This window comes from Cervus elaphus, chromosome 19 (assembly GCF_910594005.1).
Source record: "Cervus elaphus chromosome 19, mCerEla1.1, whole genome shotgun sequence".
Taxonomy (NCBI): domain Eukaryota; kingdom Metazoa; phylum Chordata; class Mammalia; order Artiodactyla; family Cervidae; genus Cervus; species Cervus elaphus.
The window spans coordinates 73083513-73101466 of NC_057833.1; the positions used below are offsets into that span (position 1 = coordinate 73083513).

The 17954-nt window shown below is 57.5% G+C and overlaps 1 protein-coding gene across 1 annotated transcript in view; it reads left to right on the forward strand.

Annotated features, from left to right (window-relative positions):
• Nucleotides 1–17620, forward strand: part of ITGB2 (integrin subunit beta 2) — a 30806-nt gene extending 13186 nt beyond the window's left edge. The window contains exons 2-16 of the mRNA XM_043874392.1: nt 982–1042; nt 1380–1468; nt 5937–6123; nt 7112–7282; nt 7456–7697; nt 8563–8718; nt 9718–9813; nt 11631–11720; nt 12434–12574; nt 14021–14208; nt 14290–14534; nt 14711–14930; nt 15105–15304; nt 16795–16961; nt 17128–17620. Of these exons, the coding sequence (XP_043730327.1) occupies nt 985–1042; nt 1380–1468; nt 5937–6123; nt 7112–7282; nt 7456–7697; nt 8563–8718; nt 9718–9813; nt 11631–11720; nt 12434–12574; nt 14021–14208; nt 14290–14534; nt 14711–14930; nt 15105–15304; nt 16795–16961; nt 17128–17190 (2313 nt within the window). The 5' untranslated portion in view covers nt 982–984 and the 3' untranslated portion in view covers nt 17191–17620. The remainder of the gene's footprint in view (nt 1–981; nt 1043–1379; nt 1469–5936; nt 6124–7111; nt 7283–7455; nt 7698–8562; nt 8719–9717; nt 9814–11630; nt 11721–12433; nt 12575–14020; nt 14209–14289; nt 14535–14710; nt 14931–15104; nt 15305–16794; nt 16962–17127) is intronic.
• Nucleotides 17621–17954: the final 334 nt, after the last annotated feature.

A 17954-nucleotide genomic window follows, 5' to 3' on the forward strand; every position in this document is an offset into this window, starting at 1 on the left:
CAAAGCATTTTTAAAGGCAAAAGGGGGGAGGGGGCTTAGCAGGGTATGCGATCAGTCCGTGTGCAGTTCTCTGATTGGTTGATGATGAGGTAATGGGGCCGGATCACAGAGGTTAACATTATCAGTCCTCAGGATCCAGTAGGTCTGGGGGCCTGGCGTTTACGGTCATCATTCAATCAGCTTCTTCCGTTTGGTGGGGATTTTAGCATCTGTAAAACAACCTAGGAAATGTGTCTCAGGGACTGTTATCTAGGTACTTCAGGGAGAAACTAAAGCTTCTGTGACTGCCACATGGCTGAATTACTGTTTAAATTCTTACCAGCTCTCCCGGCTCAACTGCTGCTCCTGTCACTGCACATTCACATCCTTTGGATCATTAATTCTCCTGCCAGGTTCTGTGACTCAGGGGAGGCCTGGGAGACCACAGCTTCTCTGTAAACAAGAGGCAGGCAGAGGATGGGGTGGGCAGGGCCTGCCCAGTCACACTTGCTCGCCCTGGGGGCAGGCGTCCAGCAGGCAGGCAGCACAGTCCTGGTGCTGCAGAAGCTGAGTTCGCTTCTCTCCAAATCCTGCTTCTGCCTCCTGCTAGGAGGCCTGGGCACACCAACTCTCTGCTCCAAGCTCAGCTCAATTCGCTGGGGACTCAGGGCCAGAAAGGGCACACAGGGCCCTGACCCAGAGCATGCCACCCCTCGGGCACACCTGTGTGTGTGTGTGCGTGTGTGTCGCTGGCAGGAGGCCCACTCCCTGCTCATCCTTGGAGGTCCAGATGGCTCAGCGGAGTGCAGCACACGTGACCAGCTCAGGCCTCCTCCCCTGCTGGTCGCATAGCCTGGGTGAGGGGGTCGGGGAGGCTGACCTGTGCCGGCCCCACCCCAGCCCTGAGCACCCCTCGGCAGCAGGGACCCGGCCTCCCAGCTCTGCGTCTCCAGGCCCAGAGTCTGGGGTCTGAGGCTGTGTCAATGCCCCTTCCCTCCACAGGACATGCTGCGCCAGCGCCCCCAGCTGCTGCTCCTAGCGGGCCTGCTAGCCCTCCAGTCTGGTGAGTCCCAGGGGGGCAGCTCCTCCCGGGCAGAGTGGGACCCACCCTCGCACCCTCCTGGACAGGGGCTCAGGAAGGGCCCTGCTCTGCCCCTCCCCTGCCCCTCTACCTGGGGCTGACCTGGGGCCCACCCTCCTGAAGACAGCATCCCGTGGGCCCTGGTTTCCTCTCTGCTTCCTGGTCCTCCCATTGGCCCCCCTTCTCCACCACCCCTGCCTGCGGGCTTGGTCATCCATTCACAGCCCCCAGCCCCTCATCGCTGCCCTTGGAGGGCCCGCCATCTCTGGGAGAGGGGGGTCGACCAGCGCCGGCTCACCAGCCTGTCTCTCTCTCCCAGTCCAGTCCCAGGAGTGCACCAAGTACAAGGTCAGCACCTGCCGGGACTGCATCGAGTCGGGCCCCGGCTGTGCCTGGTGCCAGAAGCTGGTAAGAGCCTCACTGAATGGTGTCAGCCACCCTGCAGGTCCTCGCGCCCAGCCTGCCCTTCCCCTCTTCCCTCCTCCTGGGCTGGAGCCCCGTCTCTGCCTCTGAAACTGCCGGCCCCTAAGAGCGCCGTCACTCTGCTTCCTAGCGGGGCAGGAGCAGCCCAGGGACACAGTGTGGTCAGAGAGGCAGACAGACAGGCAGACCCAGCGGTGTCCCTAGGCAGCCTGGCAGAGGCAGATCTAAGTGAAACCGCTAGGTCGGGCCAGGTGCAGCCCGTTGGGCCCTGGAGGCAGGAACCCTGGGCCAGACAAGGGAGAGATACGTGTGGGCGGAGCTGCTGCAGCCCTGGATCCCTGCTGGCATCCACTCCCAGAACCAGGAGGAGTGGGCAAGCTCCCTACTGAGTCCTGAACTCTCTGCTCTCCTTACTTCATGTTTTACTTGCAAGACCTTCTGGGGAAAAAGGCAAAGGCCCAGGATAGCCAGGATGTGGGGGAGCTCCACCTCCTCCTGGGGAGGACGCCTTCCCTGGGGACCCCCGAGATCCTGACCATTCCCTTCTCCTGGAGATTCCTGAGGTTCAGACACTGCAGGTCTGTTTGGAAACACATGCATGCACACACATTATTATTTTTTCTCAATTGTTGGAGAGTAGGTTGCAGACACAAGCCCCTTTGTCCCTTAAGGTTTCCAGGGACTTGCTCAAAAACAAGGTATTCACTTACGAAACCACAATGCATTTATCAAAGCCTGGAAATTTAACACCGTACTTTACTCTGATCAAATTTACACACCTCAGGGCTTCCCTGGTGGCCCAGTGGTTAAGAGTCCACCTGCCAGCGCAGGGCACACAGATTCAATCCCTGGTCTGGGAAAATCCCACAGGCCGTAGAGCAGCTAAGCCCGTGCACCACAGTTACTGAAGCCCAAACCCAGCAAAGGCCCAGTGCAGCCAAAATAATAAATAAGTAAAATAAATAAAAAGACAAACTTACACACCTTGCACAAATTTTGCCAATTGTTCCAGTAATGTCTTTGCTATCATCCCTGCCTCACTGGTCAATATTATAATCCAGGATCACACATTGCATTTGAATGTCGCTTTATCTCCTCAAACCTGGAACATTCCTCAGATTCTTTGTCTTTCACATCCTTGACATTTCCCAAGAGTTCAGAACAGCAGTTGTGCAGAATGTCCCTCGTGTGGGTTTGTCTGGCGTTTCCTCTGACAGCGCCCGGGGTGGAACCCCATGCAGGGCACTCTGTCCTAATATGGGCAGTGATAGCCTAGACCACTCATCTAAGGGACACTGTCTGCTAGACTCTCCACCATAATGTCAGTTTTCCCCTTTGCAATTAGTAAGTAATTTGTGGGGAGAAACTCTGAAGCCAGGAAGCACTCTGCTTCCCTTGAAGCCTACACCCACTCACTCTAGCGTCCCTGGGTTGACGGGGGGCCTGAATCAGTTATCACTGGGATGGTTGCAGAATGGTGACATCCCTGTTCATGACTCCCCCCAATGGCTCCTAATGTAAGAGGAATATTTCCTTCCTGCAGTCTCCCTCTCTCTTTCTCATTGGTGTGGACCCACAGATGTTTATGTTACTCAGTAGCTTAAAAGCTATCACTTTCAATTTGTCATTTTGAAGCTCAAATTGTTCCCCATTTGGTCATGGGAGCCCTGGGGCTGGCCCTGTGCCCTACTAGCACATCCCAGCATCATTTCCTGAGCTCTCTCTCTGGGATCAGCAGGCACTCCTGGTCACTTGGCACTTGCCTGGCCACCACCAGAGGGTTCCTGGTTCCCTTCATGAGAAGCCAGGTTCTCAACATCCACAATACATTTTCCCACTTCCTCCTCTGACTCTGGGAAAGTGGTTACAAAGTTGCTACCCACAGCACTGCAGGGAGGAGATGGTGTGGTCCCCTTGCTCTTCTGTTGTTGGCATGCAGTCACAGACCAGCTTGCAAAGTCCCTCTTCCATGTGGGTTTCTCCCTTCCCTCCTGTGAGCTTCTCGTTTGCATCTGAAATGCAGTTAGGTTAAGTTGCTTCTGAGCAGATTCCATTTTAGGGATTTCTTCCCTCCCCGTTCCTGTTAATTTTATTTCCCTAATACTTAAAGTGGGCTTCCCAAGTGACTCATGGGAAAGAATCTGCCTGCCAACACAGGAGATGCAAGAGATGCAGGTTCTATCCCTGGATCAAGATCCCCTGGAGGAGGAAATGGCAACCCACTCCAGTATTCTTGCCTGGAGAACCCCATGGACAGAGAGCCTGGCGGGCTACAGTCCATAGGATGACAAAGAGTCAGACTCGACTGAGCCACTAAGCATGCTCACAGGCACGCAGCAATTAAAGCACTAATAGGGTTTCAAAAGTGAAGACCCTACAGAGGCAGCTCAGGACGCACCACCCCTCCTAGTGGCCACGCCCCTTTAGTCTGGCCCTCCCCCTGAGCTCTCAGGCCTCCATGTTGGTTGTTCAGGGGCTCGGTCATGTCTGCTTCTGTGACCCCATGAACTGCAGCACAACAGGCTTCCCTGTCCTTCACCATCTCCCGGAGCTTGCTCAAACTCATGTCCATTGAGTCTGTGATGCCATTCAACCATCTCATCCTCTGTCGTCCCCTTTTCCTCCTGCCTTCAATCTTTCCCTGCACCAGGGTCTTTTTTAATGAGTCAGCTCTTTGCATCAGGTGGCCAAAGTACTGGAGCTTCAGCTTCAGCATCAGTCCTTCCAATGAATATTCAGGATTGATTTCCTTTAGGATGGACTGGTTGGATCTCCTTGCAGTCCAAGGGACTCTCAAATCCAACACCATAGTTCAAAAGCATCAGTTCTTCAGCTCTCAGCCTTCTTGATGGTCCAACTCTCACATCCATACAGGACTACAGGGAAAACCATAGCTTTGACTATACACAACTTTGTCAGCAAAGTAATGTCTCTGCTTTTTAATATGCTGTCTACGTTGGTCACAGCTTCTCTTCCAAGGAGCAAGTGTCTTTTAATTTCATGGCTGCAGTCACCATCTGCAGTGATTTTGGAGCCCAAGAAAATAAAGTCTGTCACTGTTTCCACTGTTTCCCCATCTATTTGCCATGAAATGATGGGACTGGATGCTATGATCTTAGTTTTCTGAATGTTGAATTTTAACCCAGCTTTTTCACTTTCCTCTTTCATCTTAATCAAGAGGCTCTTTAGTTCTTCTTCACTTTCTGCCATAAGGGTGGTGTCATCTGTATATCTGAGGTTATGGATATTTCTCCCTGCAGTCTTGATTCCAGCTTGTGCTTCATCCAGCCCAGCATTTTGCGTGATGTACTCTGCATATAAGTTAAATAAGCAGGGTGACAATATACAGCCTTGATGTACTCCTTTCCAAATTTGCAACCAGTCCGTTGTTCCATGACCGGTTCTAACTGTTGCTTCTTGACCTGCATACAGACTTCTCAGGAGGTAGGTAAGGTGTCCTGGTATTCCCATCTCTTTAAGAATTTTCCACAGTTTGTTGTGATCCATACAGTCAAAGGCTTTCACGTAGTCAATGAAGCAAAAGTAGATGTTTTTCTGGAGATCTCTTGCTTTTTCTGTGATCCAACGTATGTTGACAATTTGATGTCTGGTTCCTCTACCTTTTCTAAATCCACCTTCAATATCTGGAAGTTCTCAGTTCATGTACTGTTGAAACCTAGCTTGGAGGATTTATAGCATTACTTTGCTAGCGCTTGAGATAAATGCAATTGTGCAGTTGTGCATTATCTTTTGGATTGGAATAAAAACTGACCTTCTCCAGTTGTGTGGCCACTGCTGAGTTTTCCAAATTTGCCAGCATGTTGAGTGCCTCCTATCAGGCCTCCTGTCTGGTTGTTATCCCCTAGTCTCCCTCTGTGGGAGGAAGCTGGACCCTCCAAAGTGGCCCTTTGGCTCTCCCTGCCGCAGAGACATCCAGAGGGTCTGCATGGGGGCAGAGTGGTCACAAGGAAAGTGCCCTGGACCCAGGACCCCCACGCTCTCCCCTGCCTTTTCCTTCTGATCTGCTTGGCCCAGAGCCCTGGCCTCTATTCCCAGGGTGCCCGGGCATTAACTGGTGGGCCAAGAGGGGCACCCGTGTTCCCTCAGGACAGAGCCTCTCCCTCCCAGCAAGACACTGCTGAGGAAGGGGTTGAAAACCTGGGCCAGATGCTCGATGGGCTGTGGAGGGTACCCATGGGTCCGCCTGGAGCTGAGATGCTGGCCCTGAGCTGCTTCCACTGCTGGAGGCTGTGGGGAGAAGCCCGCTGGTGCCAGGCTCTCCTGGGACCCCAAGCCTTGTGAAGAGGCTGCCCAGCACCCCCCATCCCCACGCCCCCCCCCCAGGGACCTCTTCCTGAACAGCGGGGCGGATGAGGGGGTCAGCCTGGCACGGCACCCACAGCGTGGGCTCCCATATCTTCTCTGTGCTACCCCTGGCCCCTGCCTCCCCCAGAACTTCACAGGGCAAGGGGAGCCCGACTCCGCTCGCTGTGACACACGGGCGCAGCTGCTGTCAAAGGGCTGTGCCACTGATGACATCATGGATCCCAGGAGCCTCGCTGAGACCCGGGAGAGCCAGGCGGGCAGACAGAAGCAGAAGCAGCTGTCCCCACAGGAAGTGACGCTCTACCTGAGACCAGGTAGGCTTGGCTGGCTAGGGGTGGGCCGGCCCTGATGGCACGTGTATCCACGTGTCCCTGCCCCAGGAAGATGTCCCCAGCACCCCGCCTGCAGCCGGCGCCTAGTCTCGCTTTTAGCACTGAGTTCTGCGTCCTAAAAAAAGGGAGACTAAACCATTTGGAAAACACTCCTGTATCCCTCCCTCAGAAGATGAGCTATTTTTGGCTGAGTGAAGACTCTGATAAGGCCTGTAACCTAGGAACCCAAGTAAACCTTTGAATCAGTGTTGCCCACCTGACTTGACCACAGACCCAGGTTTAGGACACAGCTCCCTGTTAGTACTCCAAGAAACACCCTTCAGGAAGGTGGCATGGTGGAACAGCAGGGGGTGATGGTGGACGGGCCTGGGCAGGGCTGGGGCAGCCACATGGGAGAGCTGATGCTGGAAAGTGGGCTGGCAGAGGGGACTTGATTCATCATGGCTTTGTCAAGCACCAGCTGTGTGCCAGGCACCTACCTGAGAGATGGGGACACAGGCTGTTTGTATCGACAGGAAACAAGTCATAACATGTGCAGGCAGTGATTAAGACGATGAGGAGCAGAAGCCGGCAGGGCTGTGATTGAGGAAAGCAGGGGGTGTCCCCAGGATGGCCAGGGAGCCCTTTTGGGCACAGGACAGGTTTGCTTAGCGGCTGGTGGTAGAGAAGGCCTTGCCAGGGAGACCCAGGGAGATCCAGGTGGATCTGAATCTCAACAGTGCTGGATAAACAATGAGCACTTCTTGTATCTTCTTGTATCCAGCACATCTTGTATCCAGATGGTCTTCTATGTCAGAATGTGCGCTTTACCTGAAATCGGGATCTGAGTAGGCACCCTGCATCTTATCCACCAGCCTCAGAGAATGGGGGAGTCCTGAGGGTTCTGAGGCCTGCAGAGGCAACAGTGCCCCTGAAACCCCACACCCCCAGACCGGGTGGTGCACCCTGACTCTCTCCCAAATCCTGGCAGGTCAGGCAGCTGCGTTTAACGTGACCTTCCAGAGGGCCAAGGGCTACCCCATCGACCTGTACTACCTGATGGACCTCTCCTACTCCATGGTGGATGACCTCGTCAACGTCAAGAAGCTGGGGGGTGACCTGCTCCGGGCCCTCAACGACATCACCGAGTCGGGCCGCATCGGTGAGGCAGCTACTCCTTCTTTCCCCGAACCCCCAAGCCCTGGTCCCAGCCACCTCTGCACCCCTGTATCCTGAAGGCAGGGCGCCAGGCCCCTCCCCACGTGCCGGGCCTTCCTCCCTCACGCTGGTAAGAGGTAGGGAAGTCAAGGCTCACGGCCCCCTACTGTCCACCAGGTTTCGGGTCCTTCGTGGACAAGACGGTGCTCCCTTTCGTCAACACGCACCCCGAGAAGCTGCGGAACCCCTGCCCCAACAAGGAGAAGCAGTGCCAGCCCCCGTTCGCCTTCAGGCACGTGCTGAAGCTCACCGACAACTCCAAACAGTTCGAGACAGAAGTCGGGAAGCAGCTGATCTCGGGGAACCTGGATGCCCCCGAGGGAGGGCTGGACGCCATGATGCAGGTGGCCGCGTGCCCGGTGAGGCTTCATCCTGAGCAAACCACCAGAAGCCCAAATACAAGGAAATGACCCTGGGAAGCAAGACCCCTTTGCCGCCCGATCCTGGTAGTCCCCCTACTTCCAGAGCCCCTCAGAGAATAAGGGTGTCCTGGCCAGGCTCACCCCCAGCTATGTGGATTCGGTGTCAGTGCCGGCCACCCCCTGGCCGCTGCTGACCCCTCCCCACATGGTCTTGTCCCACCGCTGTATCTGTGACGTTACAGCGCATCGATCCCGTTTAGCCACGCAGTCCTGTCGCCTTCACAGATGGGATCCCAACCCTCCAGGCACTCTGGTCCCTGGGCACACCGCCCTGCCTCATAGACCCACACTTTCATGTCTGTGTGATTATCATGGTTCATGTTGCATGTTGCTGATGTGCCCTGGCTCCATCACCCCCTTACCCCAGTGTCCGTGGCCACTTTCCTCTGTGTTGGCAGTGCTTTTCCACTGAGATAAACATTTCTAAGTATTTTTTCTTCTTTGGGAAAAGAAGCTTCTCCTTAGGAAGTGCTCCCAAGTCTGAGCTGACTGGGCATGGAGCATGCAGTGTTCAGATGTGAACATGCATTCCTATCCCCTTGGCGTCCCACACCCGCCCAGGCAATCAGGGAGGCTGTCACCCTGGAGACACTTCTCAGGATACGCTGGGCGCTGGAATCTGCAGCAGACATGGGACCCTGAGTTGAGCAGCTGGGACCTTCTCTGGTCCCCATGCTCCCTAGAAAACCCATTTGTTGGGGGCACACGAGGCCCCCATAGCAAGCTCAGCCTCTGTTCCTGCAGTCTGTGGGGACCCTGCTGGGGAAACCGAGGCAGGTCACTCCCACCATCTCCTTGTCAGGAGGAAATCGGCTGGCGCAACGTCACCAGGTTGCTGGTGTTTGCCACGGATGATGGCTTCCACTTTGCGGGCGATGGAAAGCTGGGTGCCATCCTCACCCCCAACGACGGCCGCTGCCACCTGGAAGACAACCTGTACAAAAGCAGCAACGAATTTGTGAGTGCAGTGTCCAGGGGTGGGAGGTGAGAGGGTGTGGGTCTGTCCCAGGGGAGCAGGGATGCAGACTCACTCCCAGCCTGGGGTCCAGAGGGCGGGAAGGGGCCCTTGCTCCCAGGGAGGCGCTTTGATGGCACCAAGAGGGCAGAATTCCCTGGTCTGCTGGCATTGTAATCCCTGGAGCTACAGAGGATTTCAGAGATGGGACCCTTGGGGCCCTCCACCTGCAGCCTGCAGACTTGAGGCAGGAGGTGGTGGGGGCAGCTCTCAGGGGCCCGACTGGGGCAGGACGAATGTAACATCTGAGGTTCCTGTGAGCATCTGTCTGAAACCGTACATGAGACGGCTATGAAAATAGGCACCACTGTGCTGTTCCCCACTGGCTCAGTGCATGAAGAATCCACCTGCGAGGCAGGAGACACAGGAGACTTGGGTTCAATCCTTGGGTTGGGAAGATCCCCTGGAGGAGGAAATGGCAACCCACTCTGGTATTCTTGCCTGGAGAATCCCATGGACAGAGAAGCCTGGCAGGCTACAGTCTATGGGGTCACACAGATTTGGACACGACTCAGTGACTAAGCGCATGCTGGGGGGCAGCGTCTGTGATCTCAGTCCCAGCGTTTCCAGAGGGGTTTTCCCAGTGCCCTACAGCTCAGACACAGCAAAGTACTGCTCACTCATCTCCACGTTGAGGGTCTGTGAATCGTTACTTGCCACTGGACTTCTTTTTTGGTGCATTGATCAAGAAGCACACCACAACTTTTAATATTTTCTTGAGTGTATTCCAGTATTGTCCATTTCCCTCCTAATCCCATTCTCTCCCTACGAACCCCATTCTCTTACGTGTTTGCAAACACCACTGGGAACAGCCCCATCATAGCGCAAGCAGGGCAGAGCCTCTGCACTCTGGGCACTCACTTCTGCCTGTAGGAGCGGACGGGTGGCCTGGATGGCGTGTCCCCAGCCTCAGGGCCATCTGACCGGGGGTCTCCTCTCTAGGACTACCCATCGGTGGGCCAGCTGGCACACAAACTGGCAGAAAGCAACATCCAGCCCATCTTTGCGGTAACCAAGAAGATGGTGAAAACGTACGAGGTAAGTGGGCTTAAGCAAGCTGGCAGGACAAGGTGTTGCAGTGGAAGAGTGACAAAATCTGGGGTGATCAGACTGAGTGCTGCTTCCACGCTGGGTGTGCTGGCCGAGGCCAGGCGGGCGGCCCCAGGCAGTGAGCACTGCGGAGGAGGAGCTGACAGGTCCTTGTGGCTCAGTGATCGTGCTTTTGCTGCAACATAGCAAACCCTTCGAGTCTGCAGGTCCCATTCTTCACATCAGGAAAAGTTCCTTGTTTTGTGTCCACATGCATTTGCACATCAGCACCTCTTCTCCCCTCTGCCCGTCACTGGAGGGCTGTTTTACTTGCTGTCTTGTGTTTCCGTCTGCTGGGCTCAGCGTGGCGACCTCTCTGGCTGCGATGGGCTGGGGGCGCCTCCTGGCCCCTCTCCTCCCCTAAGTCCCAGGCTCCTTCCTCTTGCCTGTGACCTGCTGTGCCTCTGTGGGACACTTGCAGGCCCGACGGTGGGACCAGCTGCACCCACCGTCAGCATTCAGGGCCCCACCTCGGGCACAGGATGCAGGGGACGCAGAGGGAAGAGGGACAAGTGGCCAGGGGCGGGTGGTGGGAGCTGGCCAAACCACAGGGACAGTGCAGGGCTGATGGCTGGGTGCGGCCGAGAGACCACCGTCTGCACAAGTTGCCTGAGCGCCGGCAGGTCAGAACCTCCAGTCGCTGTGTCCCCGACCGCATTACCGGACGCGGCAGTCTCTCCTCACCAAGTGGCGGCATGGGTCCCAGCACTTTGCTTCGAGGAGCAGAAGTCGTGTCCCAGAAGGCAGTGTGGTGAGAGGGCAGGAGCTGGAGATGGAAGACATGGACCCCGGACCCTGCTCCCCGACAGCAAGGACGAGGCCCCGGGCAGTTGCAGGCCTTGCTGAGCCTCAGCTTCCTGACCCCGATTCCTGGGGCTCCCCGGGGCTCCTAGGAGGCTCAGGGTCTATGTGGACAGTTTATGTGGGACCCTCCTCAGTATATGTTTCTGCTCTGAGTGGAGAGCAGGTGGCTGGGAGGACTTCCCGAGTCCCAGCAGGGTCCTGAGCTAGGAGCTAGGAGCATCACCCACTTGGTGATGGAGGTCCAAAGTGGGTGGCCAGGTTGTGATGGTCCTCGTGAGCCACAAATGGAGGGGACTGGACTCCATTCCAGGGCATCACAGCAGGGTTGGGGGCAGGGACATGACCCAGCCCTCCGCTCTGCAAGATAAAGTGATGGTGCAATTTCCTGTGAAAGATAAGCTAAGCTGGGAGGAGGCGGGGGCAGAGGGCACAAAGAAGCAGAGGGCAGAGGCGGGGGCAGAGGCTGGCCCCAGGCTTGCCTGCATGACCCAGTGCTCCGGCCTGCCTACCCAGAGGTGTACCTGGACTGGGTGTGGCCCCGCCTATCAGAGTCAACCGGCATGCTGTTATTTAACGCAGCCATTGTTGAAGTTATGTCAACTCATGCACACGCTCGGTACATGGCGCTTCCTGACTTTATGCCACATTTTACAATGACCTGTGCCCTTGGTTCGTTTGTGCCTGTCACATCTGCGAGTGGGGTGGGCCCCTAGCTGTGGCACATCTTCCTGGCTCTGCCCTCAGTGACCAGCTTGAAATAGACCAGGGGGAAGTATTTATACCAAGTAAATGTCTGCCCACACAACACTGACCATGCGCACAGTAAGAAGTCAAGTTGGGGGTTGTCTGGGCCATCTCACCAGCAGGAAGGAAACCCCTGGGGGTGTGACAGACTGGGTGGACACTAAGGCGTCCTTGGCCCTGTGGTTCTGGCCACGACCACCTGTGTTCTGCCCTGACAGAAGCTGACGGAGATCATCCCCAAGTCTGCAGTCGGGGAGCTGTCTGAAGATTCCAAGAACGTGGTGGAGCTTATCAAGAGTGCCTACAATGTGAGTCCCCCGGGGAGTCAGCAAAGACGGGGTCCCCCCCCCCAGCAGGTCAACAGGAGGGTGGTCTGGTGCGGAGAGCCCCGGCCTTGTCTGGGCCACCCTCAGGCGCCTCCCCGGGGCAGTAATGTCCTTCATGGTTAATGGCATGGTAGGTGCCACCCCAGGCCCTCCTGCACTTTGCTAGAACATGAGCACCAGGCCCTCTTACAGCCTCAGGGCCTGAGGGCCTCACGGGCACAGCTCACTGGGGACACCAGGAAGCGCTGGTGCTGCTGGGTGAAGTCGGAGCCCCGTGGGGGAGCGCCGTCTGCTGCTCCTGCCCTTTGGAGCCCTAGGCCCCAGCAGGCCCTCCCAAACGCCAGATGCTGCCCGGGGGGGCTATCTCAGCTCTCTGCATCTATCTCTGTCTCTCTCTCTGTCTGTCTCACTCTCTCTCATTCACTTAAACAGTTTTTCCAGCTCCTGCCCTGTGCCAGGCACTGGGGTTTCAGTGGTGAGTGGACAGTTGAGCTCCCGTTCTCATGGGGCTGGGACCCATCTCCACGTCCGTACCCTCCACTGGCCTATCTTGGGGGGCATGATATGGGTAACCTGGCACCCACAGAGCTCTCTGTGGATGCATGGTGGGTGGGGGGGATGAGAGGCATGCCAGCCGTGGCCTGGAAGGGCCGGGACAGCAAGATGAGTCTGATGGCGCCGCTGTCTCCCCACAGAAACTGTCCTCCAGAGTCTTCCTGGATCACAACACCCTCCCTGACACCCTGAAAGTCACCTACGACTCCTTCTGCAGTAAAGGGGTGTCGAAGGTGGACCAGCCCAGAGGGGACTGCGACGGCGTCCAGATCAACGTCCCGGTGAGGCTCCCTCCCAGCCTCTGGAAGGGGCTCCCCTGGGACAGCAAGAGGGTGTGCCCTGGCCAACAGCCTACGGGGGATCAGCTAGAGGTTGGGCCTGTCCACCTCCGGTCCAGTTCTTTCCCTTTAAAGTCCACAAACGCTGTGGCCTGGTGTGGACAGATCCCGGACTGTGAGGACTGCAGCGCCCCCTGGGGGCAGATGCTGGGCATAGCACCACACATTCCTTCCCCTCTGGGCATCTGCTTTGGTTTGATTTTCCTGATTTTTGTGTATTTGTTTATTGTTATTATTGTTATGAATTTATTTATTTGGGTGTGTCAGGTCTTCGTTGTGGCATGTGGGCTCCCCAGTTGTGGCGAGCGGGCTTAGTTGACCCTTGGCACATGGATCTTAGTTCCCCAACCTGGGATGGAACCCAAGTCCCCTGCATTGGAAGGCAGATTCTCAACCCCTGGACCACCAGGGAAGTCCCTATATTCTTGTTTTTTGACAAAGACATTAAAGCAGGGGCCACACAGATGATTACAGGCAGGCAGTGAGTTATTTCTCTAATAGTTTAAATTTGTCATGACCAGGAATGATTAAATGTTTTCTTTCACCAGCTGTGAATTAATATTCAGCAAAATAGTTGCTTTTATTTCTGAATGACATTGAAATTATTTCAAATATGTGATTTAAATGCATGTGAATTTTTGACTGAAATCTCTGCCCCTCTTACTGGGGGATCCATACCCAAATGCACTCGGTGTTGACTGCCTGATTCCTCCCTGATGTTTCCGCTCTGCCCTCATGTACTGGGTGGAGACTCACTTATGTTGACCGGCAGTGAGGCTGAGCGGGTGCTCCGTGAAGCTCCCTGCGGGCTGAGCAGCAGAGCAGTGTGGGTGGGGGGCACTCTGCGCTGCCGGCTCAGTTCTTCTGGGGCTTTCAGGCTCAAGATACACCCTCACAGGCAGAACCTAGGACTTCCTGTGGTATTCTGACATCTTAGCCTCAGGGCTTCAGGACAAAATACCTGGAGAAAATATATATCATTTATTAATACGAAATCACTTTAAAATCCCTTTAAGAGATGCGTGATTAAAAGAATTCTAAAGATACCTCCCGTGCAAGTCCAGGCCACCTGAGGATGGTGGGTGGGGGGAGCTGGGTGGGGGTGCATGTTCCAGCATCTCTGAGTTTCCAGCTCTCATCTTCTTTTCCCTCATCTCCCTTCCTGAGCCCTGGAGCCACCTGGAATGTCCGTGTCCTTCCCCTCTCCCACCTCCATCCAGTCCCTCCCTCCCTGGCCCAGCAGAGGCAGCACCCTACCAGGCTGGTATCGGAGGATCGTGACCTTCACCCTTCTAGGCTGTGCCCTTGTCCATGTTGCCCAGAGGAGATCAGAGCAGGGTCATGACCCCGGGGTCCAGTGCTCACCTGAGCTCTACTTTCCCATGACAGATCACCTTCCAGGTGAAGGTCACAGCCACCGAGTGCATCCAGGAACAGTCCTTCACCATCCGGGCGCTGGGCTTTACGGACACGGTGACCGTGCGGGTCCTCCCCCAGTGCGAGTGCCAATGCCGGGACGCGAGCAGGGACCGCAGCGTCTGCGGTGGCAGAGGTTCGATGGAGTGCGGCGTCTGCAGGTGAGGCCGCCGCCCCGCCCCCGGAGCAGGCGCCTGGAAGCAGGGCGCGCTCACGAGGGCTCTGACTCCGCATTCCCGCAGGTGCGACGCCGGCTACATCGGGAAGAACTGCGAGTGCCAGACGCAGGGCCGGAGCAGCCAGGAGCTGGAGGGCAGCTGCCGCAAGGACAACAGCTCCATCATCTGCTCGGGGCTGGGGGACTGCATCTGCGGGCAGTGCGTGTGCCACACGAGCGACGTGCCCAACAAGAAGATCTACGGCCAGTTCTGCGAGTGTGACAACGTCAACTGCGAACGCTACGACGGCCAAGTCTGCGGGGGCGACAGTGAGTGCTGGGGGCCGCGGGGCAGAGAGAGCCTCGGCCGCACGGGGCCGTGGGCCTTGGCCAGGGCGGGGCTCGGGAGAGGCTGAGTCCTAGGCGGCCTTGTCTTCCAGGGCGGGGACGGGGGAGTTCGGGCGGGGCTGGGGCGGGACTGAGTCCGAGGCCGCGCTGTCTTCCAGAGAGGGGGCTCTGCTTCTGCGGCACCTGCAGGTGCCAGGACCAGTACGAGGGCTCGGCGTGCCAGTGCCTCAAGTCCACGCAGGGCTGCCTCAACCTGAACGGCGTCGAGTGCAGCGGCCGCGGCCGGTGCCGCTGCAACGTGTGCCAGTGCGACCCCGGCTACCAGCCGCCCCTGTGCTTAGAGTGCCCCGGCTGCCCCGCACCCTGCGCCGGCTTTGCGTGAGTGTCCGCCGCCCCGCCGGGCTAGCACCTGCTTGCGGGGTGGGGAGAACCACTGCCCGGCCCCGGGAGCGGGGCGGGGGCGCAGGCGGCCCGCCCTCCCCAGAAGGCCCCGCACAGACCCGCGGCCACTCCTCCCAACCCCGCCCGCGCTCACGCCCCGGCTCCCCGCAGCCCCTGCACCGAGTGCCTGAAGTTCAAGGGCCCCTTCGCCAAGAACTGCAGCGCAGCGTGCGGGGAGACGAAGCTGCTGTCCAACCCGCTGCCCGGCCGCAAGTGCAAGGAGCGCGACTCGGAGGGCTGCTGGATGACCTACACCCTGGTGCAGCGCGACGGGCGGGACAGATACGACGTGCACGTGAACGACACGCGCGGTGAGCCCGGGGATGGGGGGACATCGGAACGGTCCCCGCCGCGCCCCCACTCCCCACCCCCGGGCCCCGCATCTCTCAGCCCACCCCCGCCGCATCCCCACCGTACCCCGCCCCCACCTCATCTCTCAGCCTGCCCGGGTTGTGCGGGCGGTGGGCTGTCCCACAGTAGAGCTGCCCCAAGCTGAGCGCGTCTGCAGAGCGGGTCCTGAGAGCCGGGCGGAGGGGACCGTGGGGACCTCCAGCCCCAAGTCCAGCCCCTGCCCTGGAGGGGCCCGCAGAGCTGCTGCTCTCTTCCCCAGATGCCCACTACCCGCCAGTCACCCGGCTCTGCCCACGACCCAGAGGCCAGCGCAGTCGTCATAGGTCTCCCCATGACACAGGCTGGGGACACATGAGCAGGTTCTGAGGGACAAAGACTCCAGCAGGGCCTGTCTCTGAGGTCAGAGGTCTGAAGGTATCTCTAAGGAGGACAGTTGCAGACAGTTGGAGAAGGTCGGAAGTGCTGGGCTGGCACTTAGTGGAGCCCTGAGAGTCCAGGGGAGCCTTAGGTCTCTTCCCAGACATGAAAGGAGGCTGCCAGCAGCTTTCAGAGGAGCACACGGCTTTCACGAGCCAGACACACGCCTGGGAAGGGCCACTGCCCGGTCCAGGCACTGAGCAGGGCTGGGTTGGGGTCCTGGGGGCGGCGTGGACAGAGCCTGCTCTGGAATGCAACTCTGGGTAGGATCAGAAGGGACAGGTGACAAGTAGGGGCAGAGGGCAGGTCAGTTTCAAGGAGGTACGTTGAGTGATGATGACATTGCGAGAGGAGGGACTTAGAGCCACAGACGCCTGAGGGGATGGGTGTAAGGGCTGGAGCAGCAGCTCCCAGAGCCATCTAGACACCAGATCTGAGTGCCCCGCCCTTCCCACTCAGAGGCTGAGGGTCCAGGCACAGGCTTCCAGGCCAGCCTCCCCAGGGTGATGAACGAGGGAGCCCCTCAGCCAGGCAGACAGGGAGGGGCTCGCATCGAGTGCTATGCCTTTGTCGGCAGCCAGGGTGGGCCTGCTGCAGTCTAGAGACCCCTACCTGAGCTCAGCAGGAGGCTGGGTGCAGCCCCCTTGGGCACTGGGACCCCGCCTCCCATTCCCAAGGCTGCTGCTATGAGTCTCCCGGGGAATGCCTGCATGAGGAGAGTCCCCCCTAAACTCTGATACAGTGTGATCCGGGTGGGAGGCCAGAGTCTGGCCCTGGTTACTGGCAACCCGGGCCCCCCTTTCCTTCTCTGTAAACAAGGGCCCTCTTGACTTCCTTGGGAACCACGGGGCCTGGCCTTGTGCTCAGCTCTGGGCTCTGCTGGGCTGGGGGCTGGGGCTGGGGCTGGTTTGCTTACTACCTGCCACAGAGATCTGGCAGTGGGACCTCAACATCGTGCAGGGACTGGGCCGAAACCTGGGGCTTGGGAGCTGGGGCAGTCTTGACACCCCATTTGTGCACCTCCTTGCCTTAGAGTGTGTGAAGGGCCCCAACATCGCTGCCATTGTGGGGGGCACCGTGGGGGGAGTTGTGCTGGTTGGCATCCTCCTGCTGGTCATCTGGAAGGCCCTGACACACCTGAGCGACCTCAGGGAGTACCATCGCTTCGAGAAGGAGAAGCTCAAGTCCCAGTGGAACAATGTGAGTGCCCTCGGGGCCCCCGCGAAGGCCCACCTCCTACCCTCCAAGCCAAGGCGTCCCCATCTCCCACCCCTGAACCTCGTCCACCCCCAGTGGACACTGTTGTGGCCCAGAGCCCAGCGTCTTCCTCTCTGTGCTGACAAACCACGTTTGCTTTTCTCACCAGGATAACCCTCTTTTCAAGAGTGCCACCACGACAGTCATGAACCCTAAGTTTGCCGAGAGTTAGGGGTGCCTGGTGAAGACAAGGCCTTCTGCACCACCCAGATGGGACCACGCCCTCTCCACGTCCCCTCCAGCAGGCCGACCGTGACCCTGCTGCCTTGTGGACGTGGCTGATGATGCTTGACAACTCCACTGTTAACCAAAAATGCACTGCTTTTCCTGCCCCAGAATGATGGGCGTGACCAGATGATCCTATGGGCTCATGGTAAGGGCCAGCCTCCCCCTTGATGTCAATAACTTTTGATAGCAAGTCAGAGAAGGAATTGCCTACATTTTGTACGGTTACACACCAGTCCTTTGTAAAAATTAGCACAGCAGTCTGATGAAGAATTATTTATATGTGAACTTCTCAGGGTATGAAGTTATATCCCCCTGGTTATGCTGCCCCCCAATCAATAAAAAAAATCAATAAAATCTTTCTGTGCAGAAGCTTCCATGGGAGCCAGGCTCTGCTCCTCCCCCACTGCACTTTGAGGGTCCACACGGCCTCTGGGCCAGGGCATGGGGTTCTCTTTTTCTCCTTCCTCACCTGTTGCCTGTGCAAGCCTCTCTCTGTCCCTGCCTGGGTCCCCCTCATAAGCAGCTTTGAGAAGGAGAAGCCCCCCCGAAGGGGGTCCCATTGTGGTGCCTGAGTGGGGCCGAGGCAAGATGGGAAAGTGGGTGGCTGTACCCCACTCCGCTGTCTACACCTGCTCTCGGCTAATGATGGGACACAGTTTGAGTGTGTTTCTTGTGGGCTGTTTTCTAGAGTGACCTAGAGGTCATGTT